The sequence below is a fragment of the Calypte anna genome, chromosome 4A (genome assembly GCF_003957555.1).
Source record: "Calypte anna isolate BGI_N300 chromosome 4A, bCalAnn1_v1.p, whole genome shotgun sequence".
Taxonomy (NCBI): domain Eukaryota; kingdom Metazoa; phylum Chordata; class Aves; order Apodiformes; family Trochilidae; genus Calypte; species Calypte anna.
Window position 1 is genome coordinate 13998364 of NC_044248.1, and position 22475 is coordinate 14020838.

At 37.4% G+C, this 22475-nt stretch overlaps 1 protein-coding gene across 1 annotated transcript in view; it reads right to left on the reverse strand.

Moving 5' to 3' along the window:
* The window catches only part of PDS5A (PDS5 cohesin associated factor A), a 78089-nt gene that overhangs the window by 46627 nt on the left and 8987 nt on the right, over positions 1-22475 (reverse strand). Inside the window, 2 exon segments of the mRNA XM_030450000.1 lie at positions 226-410; positions 413-428. Of these exon segments, the coding sequence (XP_030305860.1) occupies positions 226-410; positions 413-428 (201 nt within the window).

The following is a 22475-nucleotide window of genomic DNA, read 5'->3' on the forward strand; positions in this document are numbered from 1 at the left end:
ATCTAGTGTTCCTTTTACACATCTCTGGAACTTAAAGCAATACACTGAGTCACAGGACTAAACCAGCATCTCTTTAATAAGATTAAGCGTTAGTATAAATGTGAGCAAACCACTTTTTTTTGGTGGTGTTTTTTTTTTTTAGGGTGGGGGGGTAGTGGTGGATACTTTTTCCTCTCTAGAAAAATGAGGTAGGAAGAAAGTCTTTATTTCATAGAGCATTTTTACCTTTAGTTTGTCATGGGAAGTATATGGAGCTTCAGGAGCATAGATACGAAATATATCAGCCAAGCAACATGCTACAAGGAGGCGCACATCTTTATTAGGATTCCTGAGGAAGAATTCAGATGCAAGGTGCAAGGCTAATGGGAGATACTGCTGCTTCTCATCCTCCGAGTCCTGGTCCATATCATGAAGGTTTTTACCACCATCTGAAAAGCAGGAAAAAACACCCATTTGAGTCCCTTCTAACTACTAAACAATTATTTTTAAAAGATGCAAAGCTACCAATACATGTCCCACTACATAATCACATTTTCTACTACAATTATTGTTTATTAATTTTCCTCTAGGACAACATGACAGAGAAAAAAAAGTTAGTCTGATACTTGAAGGCCCTATTGGACTTGCTATTCTACAGCTAAACAATGAAAAATGCTTTGCAGCTTCTGATTATTTTGGCAATCTTAACCTGAGGGGCAGCACAGAAACTGCTGCACACTGGTGAAGTGGGAGATGGCAGCATCTCATCACCAGAGCACCTCATATTGTGGGTTTGCTTCAGCAGGGACAGCACAAGGGGGCTACAAGGCAATTGGCCTAGCATATACAGGGCCCACAGCATAATGCAGATCTCTTAAGAGCTATGCCACACTAAGAGGACTTAAGAGGCCAGTCTTATCCTGACTGTGTCAAGGCACAGAAATCAAGAATTGCTGGGTACCAGAGAAGATATCAGATAAGAACTTAATCCCTTATGTAAAATGTGTAACACTGCAGATATGCGTTGTTTCTGCACACTGAAAACTGTATCTATAGCCTTATCTATATAATGAAAAATATCAAATACATGGTTTCCTTCTTTCCTCTAGTGCAGCTCAGATCTACTAAATGCCACCAAAATTAAGCATTCTACAACCCCAGTTAATGGAAACATCTCTCAATAATAATCATTGCCAAAGCTGAAAGCAAAAGCCTGAAGAAATAAGATGCACTTACTTTTGGAATAAGGTTTATTAAAGCATACAGATTGGATATTAACACAGAACTGGGAGATGTGCCTCACATTCTTAATATGACCTTTGTCAAACCAGTCCTTGTGTCCCATACTTCCATGTCACTTGAGCATCCTTACAATAAATACTATGAAGGAAAGCAATATTGCATTCCAGGAGGACTTACTACACCCATTACATGCACAGTATACGCATTAAAGAGGTACAGAGAAAACACAGACTGGTAAATCAAATTTTCCTTTAGAATATTAACAGTAGAACACACAGGGAGAGTGAGCCCATTTAGCTAATAATCACACCTTTTTCACACGTTCTTCTGCTATTCTAATGATACAAGGTTGCTCCTCTGTGATATAGTATGTCCTTGCCCCCAGCATAAAACCACAGCTTTAAGTCTTTACCACCTCCTTCAATTTTTGAAACCCAGTTTTAAACTCCAGATCTTAAAAATTAGTAGTCTTAACATTCGACAGGAACTTTTCACACCATATGCTATTAAAATCTGCTTCAACTTCTGTAAGGTAAAGTGCATTCCTTAAGGAAGCAACTCACTAGCAAAACAAAAAACTCAGTAGAGGGGGTGGGGGTGGGTAGGGAGAGAAGGGAATCAACCCAGAATATGAGATACTTTATATGTCACAGCCCGATAAGAATCCAGATTCCACCTGCGATTAGCTGTTTTCCTTAAAATTACTCTTAAGCTGTATTTTGGAAGCCTTAGCTGACAGGACAAACATTTCTATTGACAGCATAGGTATGTTCTTTCATAGTGCACAGATGCACCTCTCCTTCCCTTTTAATAGGAAGGTAGAAACAAACAAGCAAACAAAAAAACCCAACATAGACTTCAAAACCTAGCAGAATCTTTCAATACAGAAGGCTTAAAAAAGAAGAATAATAAAAAAAGGAATAAAACAAGCAAACAACCACACACCGAAAACCATCATGATGCAAAACCAAAAAATCACACCACACTCTGCTGCTGGCAGCAGGACAAGGAATAATGGCCTTGATTGCAGCATGGAATTCAGATAACTATTACTGAAAGCTTTAAAAACTGCAAAGAAAGAACTAAAATATCTGTGGATCTGGAGACGATATCATCTGGAGATGATAAATGCATCTGTACCATATAAACTTGTCCTACTAAAATTTTTTCCAGTGTTTTTACTGTATAGATAATCTGTATAAATGAACTTTTCCTCTTTCCTGTAAGCCCCATCTCCTTTCTCCCTATGCATACTGTAAACTTCAGAACCAGAATACTCTCCTAGATTCAGAACTCTCTTTGGGTTCTCAAGCTCATGCGACAAGAATGTCAAAACCAGACAAGACAAGGCAGCATGGTACTGTGAAAATTCACGTAGCTTTCCCCTTTGTTAACAAAACATTACAATATTAAGGTATTATAGTAATCAAACTAGTCTTTGGCCTCTTTGAAAATACACCAGCCTTACAGCCTTTCCTAGGCATTCAGAAGGAACTGGCAGGAAACATCCATAAAACCTCCTTCTATTTCCCTGCAAAGCATTCCTTGAAATTTCTTTTCTATTAGAAAACAAAAACTGGGCAGTAATTGGGCTTCTGGCAAACTGCATATGTTATTTAATATACTGATGTTATGTTTCCTCCATTGTTTCTTTATAGTCCCATATCTGCTTGTACTTGTGTGCTGTCTTTTTTGTTTTATACTGAGATCTCTGGTGCATGACATTCTGTTTACAGTGTACACAAAACCATGAACAGAATACTGCACTGGTCCTTACCTCAGATCCCAGATACCAAGCTATACAAGTAATAATATGTATGGGGTACACAAAATATACACTATAATATGACTAATGAAAGTAATACATAAACAAGATACAGAGGGCTAGTTACTTCTATCACCTGGGACTGGTATTACTTGGGATACATAGAACTGATAGAAATATTAACATATAAAGTTAAGCATACTTACATAGCCTTTCCCAAAGATCTTTCTTAAAGTTTATTGTAGTCATAGTTCCCACTCACTGTACATTTTTTTTTCCTCTATACATGTTCTCTTACAAATTACGGGCTTCCGCAGAGAAATTTTAAAAAAATACAGAGAAAAATTTAAAAATGCAGCAGTCTGGATGTCTAAGAAATCTTGGTAACATCTTATGAATAAATTATCTTGTAAAGAGCTGCTCACTATTGGTTCAGAAAGATTTTCACAGTTAAATTTTTTTAGCCATACCACTGCAATACTGGTTCTAATTGAGACAGATATAAATTGAACTATTAAAACAATCTGCTAATGAAACTGAAAAACTATATATACAGTATATTAAGTGTCCAAATAATTTCAAGTTCATTGATTTTTAAACCCAAACTGGAAACCACTTTTGTAACTAATGATATATACAAATGCAACAAATGAGGGAATATGACAAAGGAAACAAGCCCCCAAAAATTCAAGATTGTGCTTAGTATTTCATAGCATCACAGGGAAGAAAAAAATACAACTGCAGAGAAGAGACATGAAGTGCTACTGCCAGACAGATTATAGTACAATAGTACTATATATAGTACTATAGTAGATTCATTTTTTTTTATATGAATCTGCATGTTAAGAAAACCCGTTACTAAAATTACTCATATTATAGGTACTTTATTATAGCAAATTGTAACCAACATGTCCATTTTAACTACCCTTTTTCTACTTGGGGAAAAACAAAACCCCAAAACAACCAACCTTCCATCCCAATTCCTCTTTATATTAAGGTTTTCATTTTAGGTCTAAAAGGAGTCTCAATTTCCCAAAGTTTTGATTGAACAATTACATAAATATTTCTCCAGCAGAACGAAGCAGTTATTTCAGAGTTAGTTATTAATTACTATCATGCTAAGCCAATTTTTATTCCAGGAAAAAGTGATTCAGCTGTGACAGGAACTCACTACTTTTTCAAATTACAGCACTATTGTCTAACTGAAGTGTTGCTGTACAGTCAAAACAACCCTAGCTGGAGCACTAATATTTGTTGACACTAACCCCCACAGACTCTTAGCTTCCACCACAGAAAACTGTTACAGTCTTCTGTGCAAAAAGGACAGAACAGTATTATTTAAAAATATAATGTAACATCATCCATTCTTTTCCAAACAATTAAGCCCTCAATTTAAACACTAATTGCTAGTAAACTTAAACAAAACACAGCTACTGACATTTACAATTAAAGTCATTCTGCATTGCTTTTGATTTAATGCATCTCCATTAAGTTATCACTTATCCTGGTACTTCAGTTCCCTTGCCAAAATTAAAGTGTTATAACTATTCTAGAAATTTTCATTGTTGCCATTTTACCACAATACCTTGACATTCCAATTACCAGTCCAACATTTTACCCTCCCAGGCTCTGCAGACATTTAAGTGAAATCCTCTGATTATAACATTGGAGATGGCAGAAAACTGTCTTAATTCAAAGAGTAGAGAACAAGTCACTCTTAGCACATTATGGACATACTGAAAATTGAACAATTTAAAGCTTTCAGGGATGTGTTCATTTGACTGCATAAAATCATGCACTGTACAAGTCAGTCACTGTGGGCTCATCCATTGGAAAGAAACGCACAGACTGCCTCCGAATTTAAGCACCAAAGCCTTTCATGACATCTATAGAAGTTAACTCAGTTTTTCTCTGGAACTCTTTACGCTGACCATGAAAGCATCTCAGGGTGACCAGGTGCCTGAAACGAGGCAAGATCAATTTTACCTGCAGCTTCTTCTGAGACTGTCAGCCTTTGCATTGCATTGAAACACAGTCCAGATGTTACCAAAGTGCTGTTCACAGTCTGTTTACACCTCATATACGGTTTCTCTGCAGTCTGTTTTCAGACAGTAAATTAGCAGGGTAGCTTGCCCTTACGTGACTCAGACACATGCAGCGCTTGTGCAAGACCTGTGCCTCAGACAGGAACACTAACTTCTGCTGTTCAGATCCTGGTTTGTGGTTATTGACCACGTAGTTTTAGGTGAGTGGTTTCTGAACCAGGAAATACACTGATGAATCCAGCAGTATAGGGTGGAGAGCTACATAAACACAAGGAGTGGACAGAGTAATCGGTGTAGATAGAGAAAAGCCCCAAACAGTGCTTGCAGAGAGGAAGAAGCAGGCAGAGGTAGGAAAGCTTTACTGCAGCTGGCAGGACAACCACAAACCTCCAAGCTAGTTACAACAGCATGGAAGGTGTGTGCAGGTTGCAGTTGTTCTGCTGTTCTTACAACAGCTTGTTCATATAGTATTCCACTGAAGCAACATTTAACCAACCTTGACCTGAAAACAGACCAGCAAAGGATACGGAGTAATCTGAAATTAACCTTGCAATCACCAAATTAATAAATTTAACAGGTTAGAGAATTTGATACCATTTGCATTAGAAGTTAATTTCAATATTAAGATTAAATACAAAAAATATTTGGTGGTAAAACTTCCCCAAATTGAAATGAGCCCAGATGACTTATCCAGAGCACAGAGAAAGACATTGAGAAAACTGAAAATACACACAAATTCTCCAGTTTTCAGCTCTGCCATCAGCGTTTTTACAGTTTTTCCTTGCAAGATTTAAGCAGCATTATGTGTGACCTTTGCCATTAGCTATTAACAATAAATTATGTTCTTTCACTAAGACCTAAATGCAAAACAGCAAAATGTTCAGGTATTTGTAAAAAAATACCTCTAAATCATGAAAAATTAGAGTCTTGGTCTCCCTTAGATACAATCCTGTCCATCAGCCACAATCACCAGAAAAGGCAAAATGAAAATTAGAAACAAAAATAAAAGATCAACACGACACCAATAAACACCCAAACAAGGATACCAACTGGCCAAAAATTAGCAACTGTTAACCTCATAACCAAGAAAGAGAATCCTGCCAAGATACCCAACAGGCTGACATTAACAGAATTTTATAACACAAATCTAACTGGGAAAGGCTGAACAAACACATAAGAAAAACAGGGTAAGAGTAAAAAAAAGTAATTACTTTGCTAACCCGACACACTTCCTCTGATAATCAGCTCTTCAGACAAGGAAGAACAGGACAGGCAATTTGTCTGACTGTCAAGAACTGCACCACACTGAGCCACACGAAAATTGAGGATTTTGGAGGAGATTAAGCTTAACACAACATTGCCTCCTTAGTCCCTTCCTAAACCTTTAAACTATGTGTAAGAAATGTTAATTAATCTTAAAAATCAATTTATTGGTGGAGAACCTTGTTAGACTGTAGTACAAGAAACTGTAATGGAGCGGAATGACAACAGTTAGGGACTGGCAATAGAGGACAGGATACTATATGAGAACAGAAATACCCAAATTAATAATTGCCCAGTGGTCATATGCTTAAAACTTGTGCTATTGAGTGCTTATCAATTAGAAAAAACAGGAGAAGAGAAAGATGGACATTTATTAAGCAATTGTAAAGAGATCATGAGCCAACAAGCTATGTGCATGAAAACAATGAAAATGCAATTGCAGGATATGACAAAAGAAGTATTTCCAGTCAAGGAAAGGAAAAAACAGCAATACAACTCATTAAATGCTAAAAATACTAAAAGTTGATTTGAAACACATCACTTAGGTTTGATTACCCCCGCTGATTTAAAAAAAAAAATAATAATTTCAAAACAAAAAAGATACAGAAGGTGGCTACTAAAGGAGTCTCAAAAGGGGACACTAGGAGAGTGGTTTGCTTAGACTACCAAGACAACAGCCAAATTCCTCTCTCTCAATATGTCATAAACACAGGAGTACCATTTATGCACTGGAAAAAGACTACAAGTAGAAGTAAGTAGAAACAAGCCAGCAGCATCTCCAGCCTGAGAACTGGGGCTACTTTCTAACCACAGAAGCACATGCTCTGAAGCACTGTCCTCTCACAGGATTTCCCTTTATGGCAAACAATTACTTTTCAGGGTTCACATTTTTCAGTGTTGTAGCTAGACAGAAGCAGTTGCACAAATTAAGCAGGAGGTACATGTGAACAATAAAAACAATGAACTGGAAAGGAGGTGATGGATTGTTGTGAAGTCTTGTTGTTGTCATTAATTTAACTGACTGGTTGGAGATCTTGCTACAGTTCCATACATATTTGATAGGGTAAAAAAATAACAAAGGAAGATGGAGCATAGAGAGAAACTCAGACCTGCTTGCCAGCCAGGAGTCATAGCAGTACACTATTCAAATCCCCTTCCCAGTAGCTATGGCTTTCTTTCCACACGATGATGGACATCTAGTTTAACAACTTGCTGATGCCACCATCTCCTTTTCCCTTCCCCATTACTGATCCTTCCTTGCTTCTGGCCATGAAGTGCCACTGTGTATTTTGCAGTGGTCCCAACACTTGTTAAATAACTCCATGAGTCAATTCAACTTACTCATCTTGTTGAAAAACTCCTCAGAAAAAGTCATGGATAGTTTTCTGAAAGGTATAGTTAGACCGTGGACAGATCTGATATGTTCCAGAACCAGGAGAAAGGAAGGTAGACAGAATTCAGTGGCAAAGGCCAGGGAGAGAAGAACAATTTAATTTAGCCTTCTGGGATATAATCTCTTAAAAGACAACTTAGTGACATGAATTCAACCTTACTAGTGGCATGTACATCATGCCTGAAACAGGCAGCTATTTCCAAATCCTACTATTCCCCCAGGAAATGTACCTTTACCTCTATTCTTTAGAAATTGGCATAAGCATAACGTGATCACTGATCATTTTCCATTAGAGGTCTCTAAAGCATGCTGTTATGGTCACTTGTAAAACCTGTATCTGATGTATTATTTTAAAGTTAATTACATATTTCCTGGGTTAATATCATGACCCGAAACAGCAGAGATTCCCCATTTACCTTGTTAGACTATCACTTCTACACTGTCTTCCAGATTCTTACAATTCTCACCACATCCTTATCCTATACCTTTGAAGGCAAATGTTCATTAGAACTGGAGTACTGCACAGAGCACACTATTCAAATGAGCACACATGCCTAATTTATAGAAGAGAAGCATAATATTCAGTGTTTACCATTTGGCTCCTTATGCACCATTAAGTTCAATTAGATTTTTTGAGAGAAACTATTCAGTGAAAGATTTCACAGAGTGGTCTAGACTGGTGCATCAACCTTCCCTGATTAAGTCCTTTAAAAGTTCATAAAGTCAGCAAGGAGTTTTCCTTTCTCTCACTATACCTCACCTTGCTTTTATGACAGTAAGCTAAGGATTCACTCCATTCACTTAAATTATTTGACTTGATGGGAATTCTGTAAAATCCTCCTTGGTCATGACCAACCAAACCAAATCACCTCATTGTGTTTCCTGTTTCCTAAACAGCTAAAAGGTTTCCAGGAGTGCAGAGTGACTGTATGGGTCGTTGCTAAATAAAAATTATTTGTTTACATCTACTTTTTGTTCGCACTCTTATTTTGATGCATGACAATACTTGGCTACTCAACCCAAGACATTTTGAAGTCATTTCAATATAAGAAATGTTAAGATACATAGTTAGTTTGGTCATATTGAAATCCTCCAGGTATTCTGTTACCCTAGTTTTACACAAGCTATAATATTGTGGATCAAACAGTTTGTTCTAACAATGTGTGTATATTTCTTCTCACATAACGAGAGGAGACAGTGCACCTACGTATCAGCACATTATCTCTTCATATTCATGTTACTCATCACCTCTTATACATCCATTATTTGAGTGTGGTGCAACAGCACCAATTTTTATTTTAAAAGCAATCTAGTCTTTGGTAGTATCTAGTCTTTATTAATGGAAAGTCTTATAGAAGAATTCTTTCCAATTTTCCTGCCAAAATCCAATGATTGTTTAAGTACTCTAAAGAAGGTTCATAAATTAAAACACTGAAAGCCTTCTAAGTTTCCAGAAACTGCTTCCACATATATAGATATAAGAAAAAGCATTTGCAGAGGGACTAAAAAGAACCTATTCTTTAAACATTCTAATGATAATTCAAGACATCATCAGTTAGAAGCATTTCATTAAATAGTACTTTTCCCTAGGTATACTAGCAAGTGTTATATATGGCTGGGGCAAGCCGAAAAAATTCTTAAAAGCATATTCCCCACAGTGAAGGAGTTTCTATTTCCATATGAAGTACTTTGATAATAGCCTCCAGATGAGAGAGAGGATTCTTTAGCAGCTCACTGCTGTGTCATAATTCTTCCAAAGAGAAGGTGGTGCTGGAAAAGCATGACATTCTCTTTTTCTACTATGAGGAAGTTCATTTTGAAAGTGAATGGTCAATTCTCCTAACAAAATAATGTGTGAGTTTCACTTTAATCCACCTAAGCTGTTGGGCTCAGCAATTGAGGAATACTACATCCACGTCTATTTCACCGCAGTAGGTGCCTCCATGGTACATCATACAGTCTCCCAGATTCAGTCATCCAGAAGGGAAGGTGTATAAAGCACATCATGCTCTCCTTCTGCTTGTTCCAACACAGCCAATAAATGAGACCAAAAATAGGAATATTTTTCCTAAGAAAACACAGCTTTTCTTTTTCAGCAATCTTGTAAATTATGGTGAGCTGAAAACCTCTACTGAAGCAGAAAATTCTGCAAAATATTTGCACTTTGATCTTCAGCTCTGATTGCACAGATTGTGACATAAGAAAGAAATTAAAGTTTCTTTCATTGAACTTGTTCAGTCACTGGCAATTACATGCAATACCGTCATAGCGCTCAGTAGCACAAGCTAACAAGCTGAACAAGAAAACACCTTCAGCCATAGCACTGGTTTTTGGTTTCTTGAGGCAATTCATGTGAAACCCCAGCATGAACCCATACCTAATGATGAAATGGCACTGAGGAATTTTGTCTGGGTTCCTGTGTACTGGGTTTGTGGGGCAAGGTTTTGGTAGCAGAACTACAGGGACGACTGAAGCTGACAGAAGCTTCACCCGTGTCCAATGGGGTCAACGCCAATTGGATCAAAGACAGACCTGCCACTGGCCAAGGCAAAACCCATCAGTGACAGTGGCAGCACCTCTATGGTAACATATTTAAGAAAGGGGGAAGAGAAAACTGCAACTGCTGCTGAAGAGAGGAGTGAGAAGATGTGGGAGAAACAACTCTGCACACATCAAGGTCAGTGAAGAAGAAGGAAGTGCTCCAGGTGTTGGAGCTGAAAGTCCTCCGAGGCATGTGGTGAAATCCATGATGAGGCAGACTGTTTCCCTGCAGCCCACGGAGATGAATGGCAGAGCAGACACCCACCTGCAGCCTCTGGAGGACCTCATGCTGGAGCAAGCTCCTGGAAGGACTTGTGGACTCATGAAGAGCGAAACCCACACTGGATCAGTTTTGCTGGCAGGACTTGTGACCCTACGAGGGACCCATGCTGGAGTAGTCTGTTCCTGAAAGACTGCACCCCATGGAAGGGACTCATATTGGAACAGTTCATGAAGAACTGCAGCCCATGGCAAGGACTCACACTCACAAAGTTTGTGAAGACTGTACCCCATGAGAGGGACCTCATACTAGATTGAGGAAGAATGCAGGGAATCCTGCCCCTGAGGAGTAAGGAGCAGCAAACACAACCTCTGACTGACTGACTAATTGCAAGCCCCATTCCCATTCTCCTGTGCTGCTGGGGAGGGATGGCAGAGAAATCAGGAGTGAAGGTGAGCCCAGGAGAAAGGGAGGGGTGGGGAAGGTATTTTGAAATTTGGGTTTTATTCCTTATTATCCTGCTCCAGTTTGATTGGTAATAAATTAAACTAATTTTTCCCAAGTCCAGTCTGTTTTGCTCATGTCAGTAACTGGAGAGTGATCTCCCTGTCCTTATCTGCACCCATAAGCCTTTTGTTGTATTTTCTTTCCCTCAGCCAGATGAGGAGGTGAGTGATAGGAGTGGCTTTGGTGGGAACCTGGCATCCAGCCAGAGCCAACCCACCACAGTCTGTCATTTACAGGAGCTTTAGTTGAGCTGTCACACTAACAGCCATTATCTGGAATGCAGAAGACATGGGTATCCACTCCCATGTGAAAGGCTGGGAAAAAATCAGAACCCTCAAACTATAAAAAGTTTTTGATCTTTCACAATAAAACTGTCACTAACAACCAGCATTGACAACAAAAAATCCCTAACCAATGAAACATCAAACCAGAGACAGCTCCCCAAAATGCACTGGATGCCATGGACATTTTTGTTCATCTCACTGTAGCAAAAGTCATCCAGCAGCTGGGGGTGCTACCAGCTACTGCACCTACCAAATCAGACACACTCTGCAAAAAATTTCAGTTCAGACAGAATAGCTTTCTCCAATGAAGCACTAATTCACCAGGGAATTTTGCTACCTGTTGAGCACTATTATATACATTATTTACAGAAAAAAATATTTTCTCTTTAAGCAGCTAACAAGCCCCAAAATAGGTCACTCTAGAATGGACTGACATCAAAATGCAGAAAATTGCTTACGCTGTGTGAGGCTGGTGTTACATTTTATTTTTAAGCAGCTCCATTAAAAATAAAGCTTTTGGAAATTCTTAAAGCAAAGGGGGAAACGGTGCATTAAAAATTGGATCTGAAACGTATCTACAGTGGTTTCCTGGCTGTAAGGCTTACTTAATTCTTTAATAAGGAACAAGAAAATTATGTATAATTACTGCATGAAAAGTATTGTATTGGTAGAATTCCTTCAGTAAGTTTAAATAATTTTACTCTGAATGACAAAAAATTAAAAGACTGACTTCTCATACATGTTAAAATACTAATAATTATAATTAAAAAAAATTAAAATTTCCATTTAAAAAAAACATTTAAAGTGGGGCGGGAGACTAAAAGAAAAAAAAAAAGAGACTCCCAATATTGCTGAAATAAGGACATGAAAGTCAAATCCACAGTGCTCAGCAACAGAATTGATGTTGAAGACACAGTGATCATATGGAGGACACTTGGTTTCTCAGAACTAAGTCTGGAAAATTAACATGACAAGACCATATATTTTACTGCAATGTAGGTAGCAAAAAATAGTATGAAAAGTCTTCAGTAAATTCAACTTGCAATATCACCATCATAATTTTCAATATTAAAAGTGTGGAAATACTTCAGATTGAATATTTACTTACAGAAATAATTCTGGAGGACTTTATGTGACAGTATTTAAGATGTTATTTTTACTATTTTACTGTTCATTTTATGGTGCAGTATTTCACACAAGAATGTAGACTTTTCCATTTTGGATATGGAAGTAAAGAGCAGTCCTATGTCAAAAAGAAAAGGAAAATTTAAAAAAGAAAATACAAAGACAGGAGAATGAGGAAAAGAAAGACAGGAAAAAGCAGTTTTGCCCATTCATGTCCCTTATCTCATATCTGGTTTTCTTTGATTAATCTTGATGTTACATCCAAACACCAGTCATAGGTTTTCACTTTGCTATAACTTTGCTAAGCATTTTAATAGTATTTTCAAGCTCTATATATACAGCAAGCTTATTGAAAAAACTATTCCCTATCCAAGATACGTACTATTTCCAAAATTTAGACTTTTTTTTGCTTAAGAAAAACAAACTACTGCTTTTTCAGAGCTCTACCATACCTTTCTAAAGTAGCAGTGCTATTTTAAAAAACAGTATGTCACCTTACTGAGTTGTGGTGAGTTTGTTACTTTTCTACAGTTATTTTCATTTCAGGCTAATACAGTCTTGGACAGGAATTCTCTAATATTTTGAGAACTTTAAGTAACTCCCGATTTCCTTTGCAAGAGTTCTGCAACCATTTTGCCTATCAGTTCCATCTAAATCTTGCCTTGCGGATAGCTAGAATATGCCTGTAACTTCTGTACCTGTCCCTCAACATTCCTCATGTGTAATCAGTTTTATAGCTACTGATTTTGCCCAGATAAGAAACAGGCAATCAGATATGAAGTGCTATTGCTAAGACTTTTTTTTTGTTTTCAAAACACATCTGACTTTTTTAAAAGTAAAGAACAAAGATGTCACAAAAATCATAGAGAGCACTGCAATTTCCTTTCTTTGCTAGAAAAAGACTTCAGATTAAGACTTCATGCTATGACCATTCCAGCTACAGATATCAGACACCATTAGATTCCCCACACCACTCTTGCTAAGTCAAATCCCATCGCCTGCATCATGAAGTGTTTTCCCATTTTAACCTCTACATTCACTTCTGCTTTACTATGAAACTCTCCAGTTAGTATAAAAATTCAATTTTATAAGCGAAAATACTGTATTTTTTGAAAAAAAAATCAAACCAAAACCACCCCATGTAACTATTAAGGGAAGACCTCAAATCAGGCAGACTTGTCAAAGTTAAAGGCTGAAAAGTCAATGTATCTAACTTTTACTTTTAAAATATACTGTTTATATTTTAATGTATAAATTGATATATTTAATTACATCACTTTACTAAATATAATTTAAATAGCTGCCAGCAACACTCTTATAAAGACTGCTGAAAACATGAATCATACAAATTTCTCAAGGTGGGACATATTTAAAGCACTTGAAATATGGTAGCTCTGTATTTGAGAACCCTGTCATGTTCATCCAGAAAATCACTTACCCTGTCTATGAAAAATCTCGAGAAATTTCAAACCCAAAAGTGCAAACCAACGTAAGTCAATCCATTTCTTAAGGCTATGCCTCCCAAATCTCTTTCACAACTATTTTAAGAGTATTTTATTTATGAGTATTTTATTATTTTATTACCCACTGATTTTTACTGTTCTAAGACTCTCATAGTAGAGTTATTTAAAACTTATTCAGTAAGTCTTACCAATACAACACAACTATCTCAAGACAGTGCCTACATGGCACTGTAATTTTTGCCTTCACTTAAAATAGCTCGAATATACAACTTATTTCTTTTATAAGATTAGACATCTGAAACAACTAACCTGTATCCCAAGCCCAACATATTCTAAGTACCCACTGGCAGAGGATATGGTCATCTGATAAATGCCTGCATCTGCTGTGAGACAGTACCAAAGGGACATCTGAGAAGCTTATAGAGAAGGCAGAAAGCCTTGGACTAAGTAATTATGATTGCCCAGGACATACAAGACAGCACACACTGCATCAAGAGTACTGGGACTAAAGTGGCCTGAAGCCACGTGCAAAAATAATGCCTCATTGTTTAAAATTCATCTTTGCTTTTGTTTCTCTGACTCAAAAAAAAAATGGAACACAGATGCAACTTCACTTGCTCAGCTGCAGTGACCTCACAACAGCAGTTCACATGCATGTGCTGAAGATTTTAAAAAGAGCTGGAACATAAAAAAATACTTCAAAAAACAATGATTGTGAGAGTCAAAAAAGGAGGAGAAATCTTACTTAGGAAAGTACACAGCAGATCTCCCACATAGGAACTCTGCAATGACAACTAGCTGACCAGGTGATTGTCAAATAAACCATTTGATCTTTCATAAGCATACATAAGCACAAAATCTAACTTTTCTAACCTAGGAATACTCCAAACTGGATAGTTATTGCCTTCAGGTCCTGAATCCCATATAAAGTTCTTACGTTTGTCTTAATCTTGGCTTATACAAGACTTAAAATACAGGAACTTCCATTGCTTTTACCCTTTGAAGGACAAAACAGAACAAAACTCAGTTTCAGTCATGTTCTGTAGGTTGTTTTTCTGCTGGTTTTGTGTTTTATTTTCTTTTTAAATGACCCTCATGATCATAACATGCAGGTCAGTATCATACTGAAATGTCATACCAAACTGAGTGAGGAATGTATCTTGCTATGCTTGTTTTCTCACATTTCCATCCTGAAAATAAAAAGGCAACAGTGTATTATTTTATCGTGAATTAATTTGTGTTGTTTTGGGGGTGTGGTTTGTGGTTTTTGTTTGTTTGTTTGCTTAAAATAACAAACAAAAAGGAAGTTCAAAACACTCTGCAATTTATCTTCATAGCCAGAAAGGAAGACTTCAGAAGTGCACTTTGGCCTACAGATCATTGGGGTTTGCATCAGCCTTTAATAGCTCCAGGAGTTTACTTAACATCCTAAACATGCTGTTGGCTGAGATTTATGATTAGGAAACGAAAGCTGTGAACTATAATCTTTAGTGCCTAAAACTCAGGCATTAGGCCATTTAGCAAGTTAAAGGGAAGGCTGGGATGTAATAATTGACTGTTAAATTTATGGGAAATTAGCACAGGAGAAGACAAGTTGCTGCCCCGGTAACTTACACTGAGGAAAATGCTTCAGTATTTCTATCAGTCCCAAAATACTGATAAATTCATTATGAGAATAATTACAGAATTCTCTTCCAGATGTTGAGAGTAAATAGCTGCCACCTGGACAGGGCTGAAATTCCTAGCAAAGCACAGAGGCCAGAAGGTGCTGTTGGGAGTGTCCTCACTGGTGGCAAGTTCTGTCCTGTACCATGGACCAAAAATCTTAGTACTAAAGGGAAACATCCAGCAAAAAAAATCTGAAGGATGAAGAAAAATGCCTCCTTGAAACTACCTGAAACTAACTGCCTTGCTCAGCTTTTAAGTGTCTGTCTTTTGCCAGCGCTCTGACTGCTCACACACAGCCATTATCTGGATAGTGCTAAAATCACGGGGTAACAAAAATCACAGTGGCCATCTACATGTGGCTGACACTAGATCTACAACATTTGTTTTGAATTTGTTTAGGAGCTGCTTTCAGATGTCAAAAGGAAGACTTCAGGGTTCACAACTTCTCTGGGCATTCTATTCCAGTGCTCTGTCACCCTCAAAGTACGTTTTTCTTAATGTTCAGATGGAACTTCCCGTGTTCCAGTTTGTGTCCAATGCCCCTCATCCTGTTGCTGGGCACCACTTAAAAGAGTTCTGCCCCATCCTATTGACACCCACCCTTTAGGTATTTATTAGCATTGGTAATACCCCCTCTCAGTCTTCTCCAGGTTAGACAGACCCAAGTTTCTCAACTTTTCCTCATAAGAGAGATGCTCCAGCCCCTTAATAATCTTTTGCAGCTCTCAGCTGGACTCTCACCAGCAGCCCCTTGTCTTGTTCTGAGGAACCCAAAACTGGACACAGTAAAGAACACAGCTGATTCTTTGTGAGCCAGGTATTGAGAGGCCAAGAGGTAGAAAAGTAGTTTCCCATCACTGAATATACTCCTCCAACTTAAGCATTTTGCATCCTGCATGCTTACTGCCCCTCTTGGGTAAGAGAGCAGTATCGCCCAGTCAGCAATTTCAGAGCAGCCCAGGAAAACCAGAGCATCTCGCCCTTCATTTTTGGTATGACAGGTTTTTTATGCATGCTGGTCTAAATGAAGACAGCACAAAGTCAGCTTCTAGTGAAATTGATACTATAGCTTCCACCTAGCTTTCCTTTGCAACATGATTAGCATGTAGAATCAATGTACCCAAATTTCTCTGTGCTGGTCAAGCCTCTAAACATTTCATCCATTGGTCATTAACAGTATCAGTCATCATTTTTTTAATGTATCAAGGATTTGAAAGGTAATTAGAGATACTGAATCAAGACCCATTTAAAGTCTCCAGAATGTATTTAAAAACAGAAAGACTCAACCCCGAATTCACAGGAGACTACTGATGAGTAAATACATGCAAAGTATATTCACATTCATTTCTCATGCATTCTTTTGAAGCTTTCTAAACTGAAGTTTACAAATAACTACTTGCTTTAATAATACCACAAAATGAAACAACTAAAACCAACAACCCACAAAGCCACTCAGTAACATGAGATGACATCAAATTATTTCAAAATAAGGATCTGTATAATCAAAGTTATCCACACTACTTTGTTGAGCAGTTTTTGGCAACATTCTCATGAAGCTCTTTTCACAGAAGCTCCTATATACAAATAAGTACTAGAAAACCAGGTGAAATGCAGTTCTAAAGTTGGCTAAAGTTTGGCAACTACAGATTTTCAATGCATACAGAATTTCAATACACCTCCACAAAAGTATAAGCTCTTTGTAAACACTTCTCTCTTTAGAGAATAAACAAAACTACATTCAAACATTTTTCAACAGAAGCAGGTTTTCTAGCCTATCAAGGAGTCCTTAGCATTTTCTTCTGCACAACTCTCAGGCCCTGAAGAGTAAGAAACGAGTTAATGAGTAACTTTTAAAGAAGGCTTTTCACTTTCTATTAATAATTCTGGAAGGGCTTCATAATGCAACATATGCAACACTAAAATCATGGTCTGTCCCTTCTGTGAGCCCTGTGGAGTGTTAATACTGGCTTTGGGATGACACAAGGAAAGATTCTACTACTTGCATTTTATTATTTCATGCTTGGGGGGGTGAAAGCTATTTATGGTGCCTATCTGTTGGGTAGTACAATTTGTTTGTGAATGTGTGATTATCTGGAAATGAAAGATTAATTTCTGTGTATTTATGCACACACATGTGACCCTACAGACAGATACACCTCCTGTAAGTTAGTACAAGTCCTTTTTTAAAGAACAATCAAATACAGTAGGCATTAGGAGGCAGGGAAAAAAAAAAGGGGCTGGCATAAAGACAAATCAGTTTGCAAGCACTGGCCTGTACCAGTCCAAGATTCTTGCAGTTTGGACTGTGGAACAGGAAAAGACCAGTCTGAACAGCAAAGACCACATTTCATGATCATAATACTGGTGCAGAACTGTGAATGAATGGGCTTAGGGAGGCCTGACAAACATTGAAATATCTCTTTTTTTTTTTTTAAGCAATGGGAAAAACAATGAGGGGTAAATAGAGAAAATGAAACATTGCTAAAAAAAAAGTGCCACTCACTAAGCATTACTACACTAATTCCAAACTTCAATATAAAATCAATCTATTTTTAAAGCAATCAAGTAGTAGCATGAATAGTATGATCATGTAGCCTGTCAGCTAAAACATTAGAAAAGTCATTGTGGATTCCACAACATTCAGGTTAGCTCAAAGTTACTGGCACCAGCACAATCCACACATTTGCACATTAAAACACTGCACTGACTTCAACTGTTTCTAAGAAAAGAACATTCTCCTCTATATATTAGTTTTCTTTTTCATATGTGGGAAGGGTAGTGCATCATTCACAGCATTTGTACTTGCAGCACTGGGAACGAGGGATACTCTTCATATAGACACTGCCTCACCAAATTGGAGGGGGGTGGGGATGTCTGAAGAATTTCTTAGGGTGCATTTTTACAGCAGTGTGAGTCAACCCAAATCTGCCAGACCCATCCCTCCATTACTGCAGCACACATTTCACTGATTGAGTGACACTACTGAAAAATCCCTTTGTCTGGCCAGGGTTAATTTTCGATAGAGCTTACTTCTTGAACCAGCTCACTCCATAGCTGGGGAAAATGCACAGGAGAGGGTGGGACTTGCTTCAGTCCAATCTCAGAGTGCATCTTAATGAAACTCTAACTTGATTTAATAAGGTCAAAGCCAATGAACACAGTGTTGCAAATTAAGCTGTCGCTCCAAGTAACAGTTCTGCCACCCCAAATTGTCATAGAGCTTTTGCCAGCAAAGGAGGGTGTAGTATGTGACTGTGTTAAGTCATACTGATCCAAATGACAAATTAACCTGGAAAAAGTGGTTTTTAATAGGATCACTTCCACACTCCAGTATCCTGCAGGTCACATACACTCCTGGGCTGGAAAAGGATGTCCCACAAGGAAAAAGAGTACTTCACAGCTCAAAGTGATGGCTTCAGTGTCTGTACTTCCACACATGCCAATGGTGAAGTATCCCAGGGTTTAACACAAGGCAATTCTCCAAGCTACTGGTGTAGCAACACCATCCTTTTCCAACTACACTTCCTCCCTCCCTGCCTACAGTCACTATGTTCCTCTATTTTTTACTTTTCTCCTCTTCATCTTCAAAAAAACTTTGTTTCTACGACTGTGAGAGTGCTTGCTGACTCAAAACAACCTTTGAGTCATTTCTCCCCATGAACAGGCAATGGCAGCAGAAGTGAGAATGAGTAACTCTGAAGTGATGCTGCTACTGAAGGAGTACTCGGCCTCAGGCAAAACAGTGTCAGGATGAAGGAGCTTCCAAAACACAGTTCTGCCACTCTGTGAAAAAAGATATTAAAATGCAAGTCTTTTTAAGATAAACTATCTTGCTTTTTGACTATGTTAAAATACTTGCTATGCAGGTCAGCTCAGATTACTAAACTGACTCACAAAACTGGCAGAACTAACCTGTCATTACTTGCCCTTACAACTTTTCACCTTTTGATGACATTACTTTTGCCCATAGTTTTGTTTTGGAGCAGAAGACTGGTAAAGATTTATGCAATTCAGTGGGGAAAACCCTCCACAAAGGCCTCTAAAAATGCTAGCAAATTAACATTTTCCTTCATTTATAGATGTTTGAGGTGATTGGATAGTTTTAAAATTTATTTTATGGGGATGTTGCATGGTGCCAGGCTTTTTCACAAAATTGCTGACAGGTGTTTAAATCAGATAGTACACAGAAACCTAAACTCAGCACAGCCCACCATACTGACTGAAGTTGGAGTGACTCCGTTGAGTCTCAAAATGGTTTGTAAATCAGGTGTGCAGCTCCATAGTATGATCTCTCAGGAGGCAGAGCCAGTAGGAGAGTCCCTGAAGATGTCTCTTAAACCAGTATAATCGCTAGATAGAAAGTAGAATGCTCCAATTTGCCTAAGAACCTGAACTAAAAACAATAGGCAAAGATGTCAAAATAAAAACAAAAGTAAATGGCAGCCTTATTACTTTGCAATCTGACTGAAGGGGTTTTAACCTTTAAAAGGCAACAAAAGCTAAGACTAAAACGTTACACACCAGCCCTGCTTTCTCAGCTGAAGTTCAGAAACACCCTTTAGCTGTTTTAGCCTTGCCTACTTTTGTATTCTACATATATTTTCTAAGAAAAAATGTCACTAACAGCTCACGAATGCAACTCCTAGACCTTCATTTACTCATTTCACACAAGCAAAAATAGTACTTCTTTTCTTGCCACTGGAATTTTACTGGCAATAGCCGAAGTGGGAGCTTTCAAAAAGAGATGGATTAGAAGTTTTTCAGAAATAGTGACACATATACCAGCTACATTTACAAAGGATGACTGAATAAGGTATTTAAATAAACATGTATTTTCAGCAAAATGCTTTAATGTTGCCTTTACTTTCTTTGTTTTGCTTGCAAATGAATGAATGTTAACTGCAATTCACTGCTGAGAAATCAACACTGATCAAAACCATTCAGGGGTACCTTTTCTATCTCCCCCCAGAATTCTGAATTCTATTTCTAACATGAAAAACATAAGTACTGAATTTACTTTTTTTCATGCCTACTACTACAATAGCTTAAGAATTCACTTCCCTTCACAATACACTATGCCATTGCATGAACAAAGGAGCATAATTTCTGAATGATTCCTCTTCACTGCTTAATGTAAATTAAGTTTTTAAAGAAAAATTATTTCTGACTAGGATTAAAGCCCACGTGAAGGCACTGCAGTCAGTGACAGTTAAGAGACCAAGTATGAGATTTTACTCTTTTATATCACAAGAACATTTTTGTATTTATGAAAATTTAATTTAAAATAATTTTCTACTAAATTATTACTATGGTTTCATTAAATTTCAATAATGATTTTAGCATGGACAACCATCAGTGAATTTTGGATAAAAAAGTTCATGCATATATTTTCAAATACTGACAGTGTAACACATTTGAAACACCAAATCGTATTAAAATAACAGGATTTAGCCTACTTTGACTGCTCTACTTGAAGGTGGAGTAAAAACTTTAAAGAGAAATATGCAACAGCATTTTCCTTTTAATAAACTGATAACAAAAATAAGGTTAATCAGCTTTTTTTTAAAAAAAGAATAACTTGTTTTAACAGACTTCTTTTCACATACACATTACAGCATTATCGTAAGGCTCAAACTGCAAATTTTCTTTATATTAAGCTATTCTTAAGTCCAACTCGACTTTCACAACATTCGTTTTGCTTCAGCATTTGCACCACCACCATGATTCTAAGAAGCCAAAATAAACAGAAAAACAAATTATGTAAGAAAAATATAAAACATTAACTAAAAAACTCGATGATAGTCCTTGGAGATTTTTAGCTACTTTTGAGTTGTTTGGTTTCTTTTTCCATCTCTTGTCTTTCCCTTTCTGTAACAGCATTTTGCATAAGCAGTTTTCATCAGGACAACGAAAGAATGCAGGTATCATTTTCAGTTGTTAAAAATCATCACTAAGTTAAAATCTATTAATATTTTTCAAACAACATGCAGAACCCTCTACCAGTCTCTGTGGTAAGAAAGTACTAAAAAGTCTGTGATTTGTTTTAGCTGTTTCTCTCCTTTACTGCTGCTGTATGAAATGAGTTTTACCATAAGCAGCAAAATTAATGACAGATGGTTTCCCACAGATCTGTTCCCCATCACTCTCCTCCCAGGCCACTGCCAACTCATCCTGCACTCCCTGCCCATCCTACTCCAGGTGCTGTGCTTGGAGAGCCTCATGAGGAGGGGGCAGCACATCCCCTACAACGTCTGAAACACCTACCTGAGATTTAGCTGATCAATTAATTTATTTCAGCTGGCATGCAGGCTGTTTGCTTTTGAAATGTTTAACAGTGCTGGTCCACTTTCACTTTGTATAAACAGAATTTGGATGTCTCTATTGGGCTGAGGTCCAACTAGACAAATTTTGCACCTCTGAAACCTCTACTTAATGGCCAATAAGTTTTGAACTAACTTCAGGGAAGATTGGTAACAAAGAAATTAGACTGTATGAACAAATTACAAACTTTTCATTAGAAAAACAAGCTGAACAGGCAAAGCACTATCACATTTGTGAAAAACACAAATAAGTTTTCTTTAGGATTTCCAGAGAGTAATTCTTGAGCACTTCAAACTACAGCAATAAGATTTTCATAAGATTTTCGTAAGTTCAAGCTTGAAGTTGGTCCTTCAATGCACTGTCACATTAGATGCAGTGATAATATTTTAAGGATCATTAAGTTACACAATACTAAAAAATAATATATAAAAAAAGGTAACCTGCAGGTCTTAAGTTATTCTCTGACGGTTAATCAGGTTACCCATACAAAGCCTCAAGACAGAGACTACAATTGCAGAGAAAAAGAGAATTCTTTAATGACTGTAAGCAAATGCTAATACTAGTAAATTAACCAGAAGTAACCAGAACTAAATAGAACTCCTCATTGTGTCTGCATTTTTCAGGTGCTGTAGTCAGCAAGCAAGGTAAAAACTCCAGGA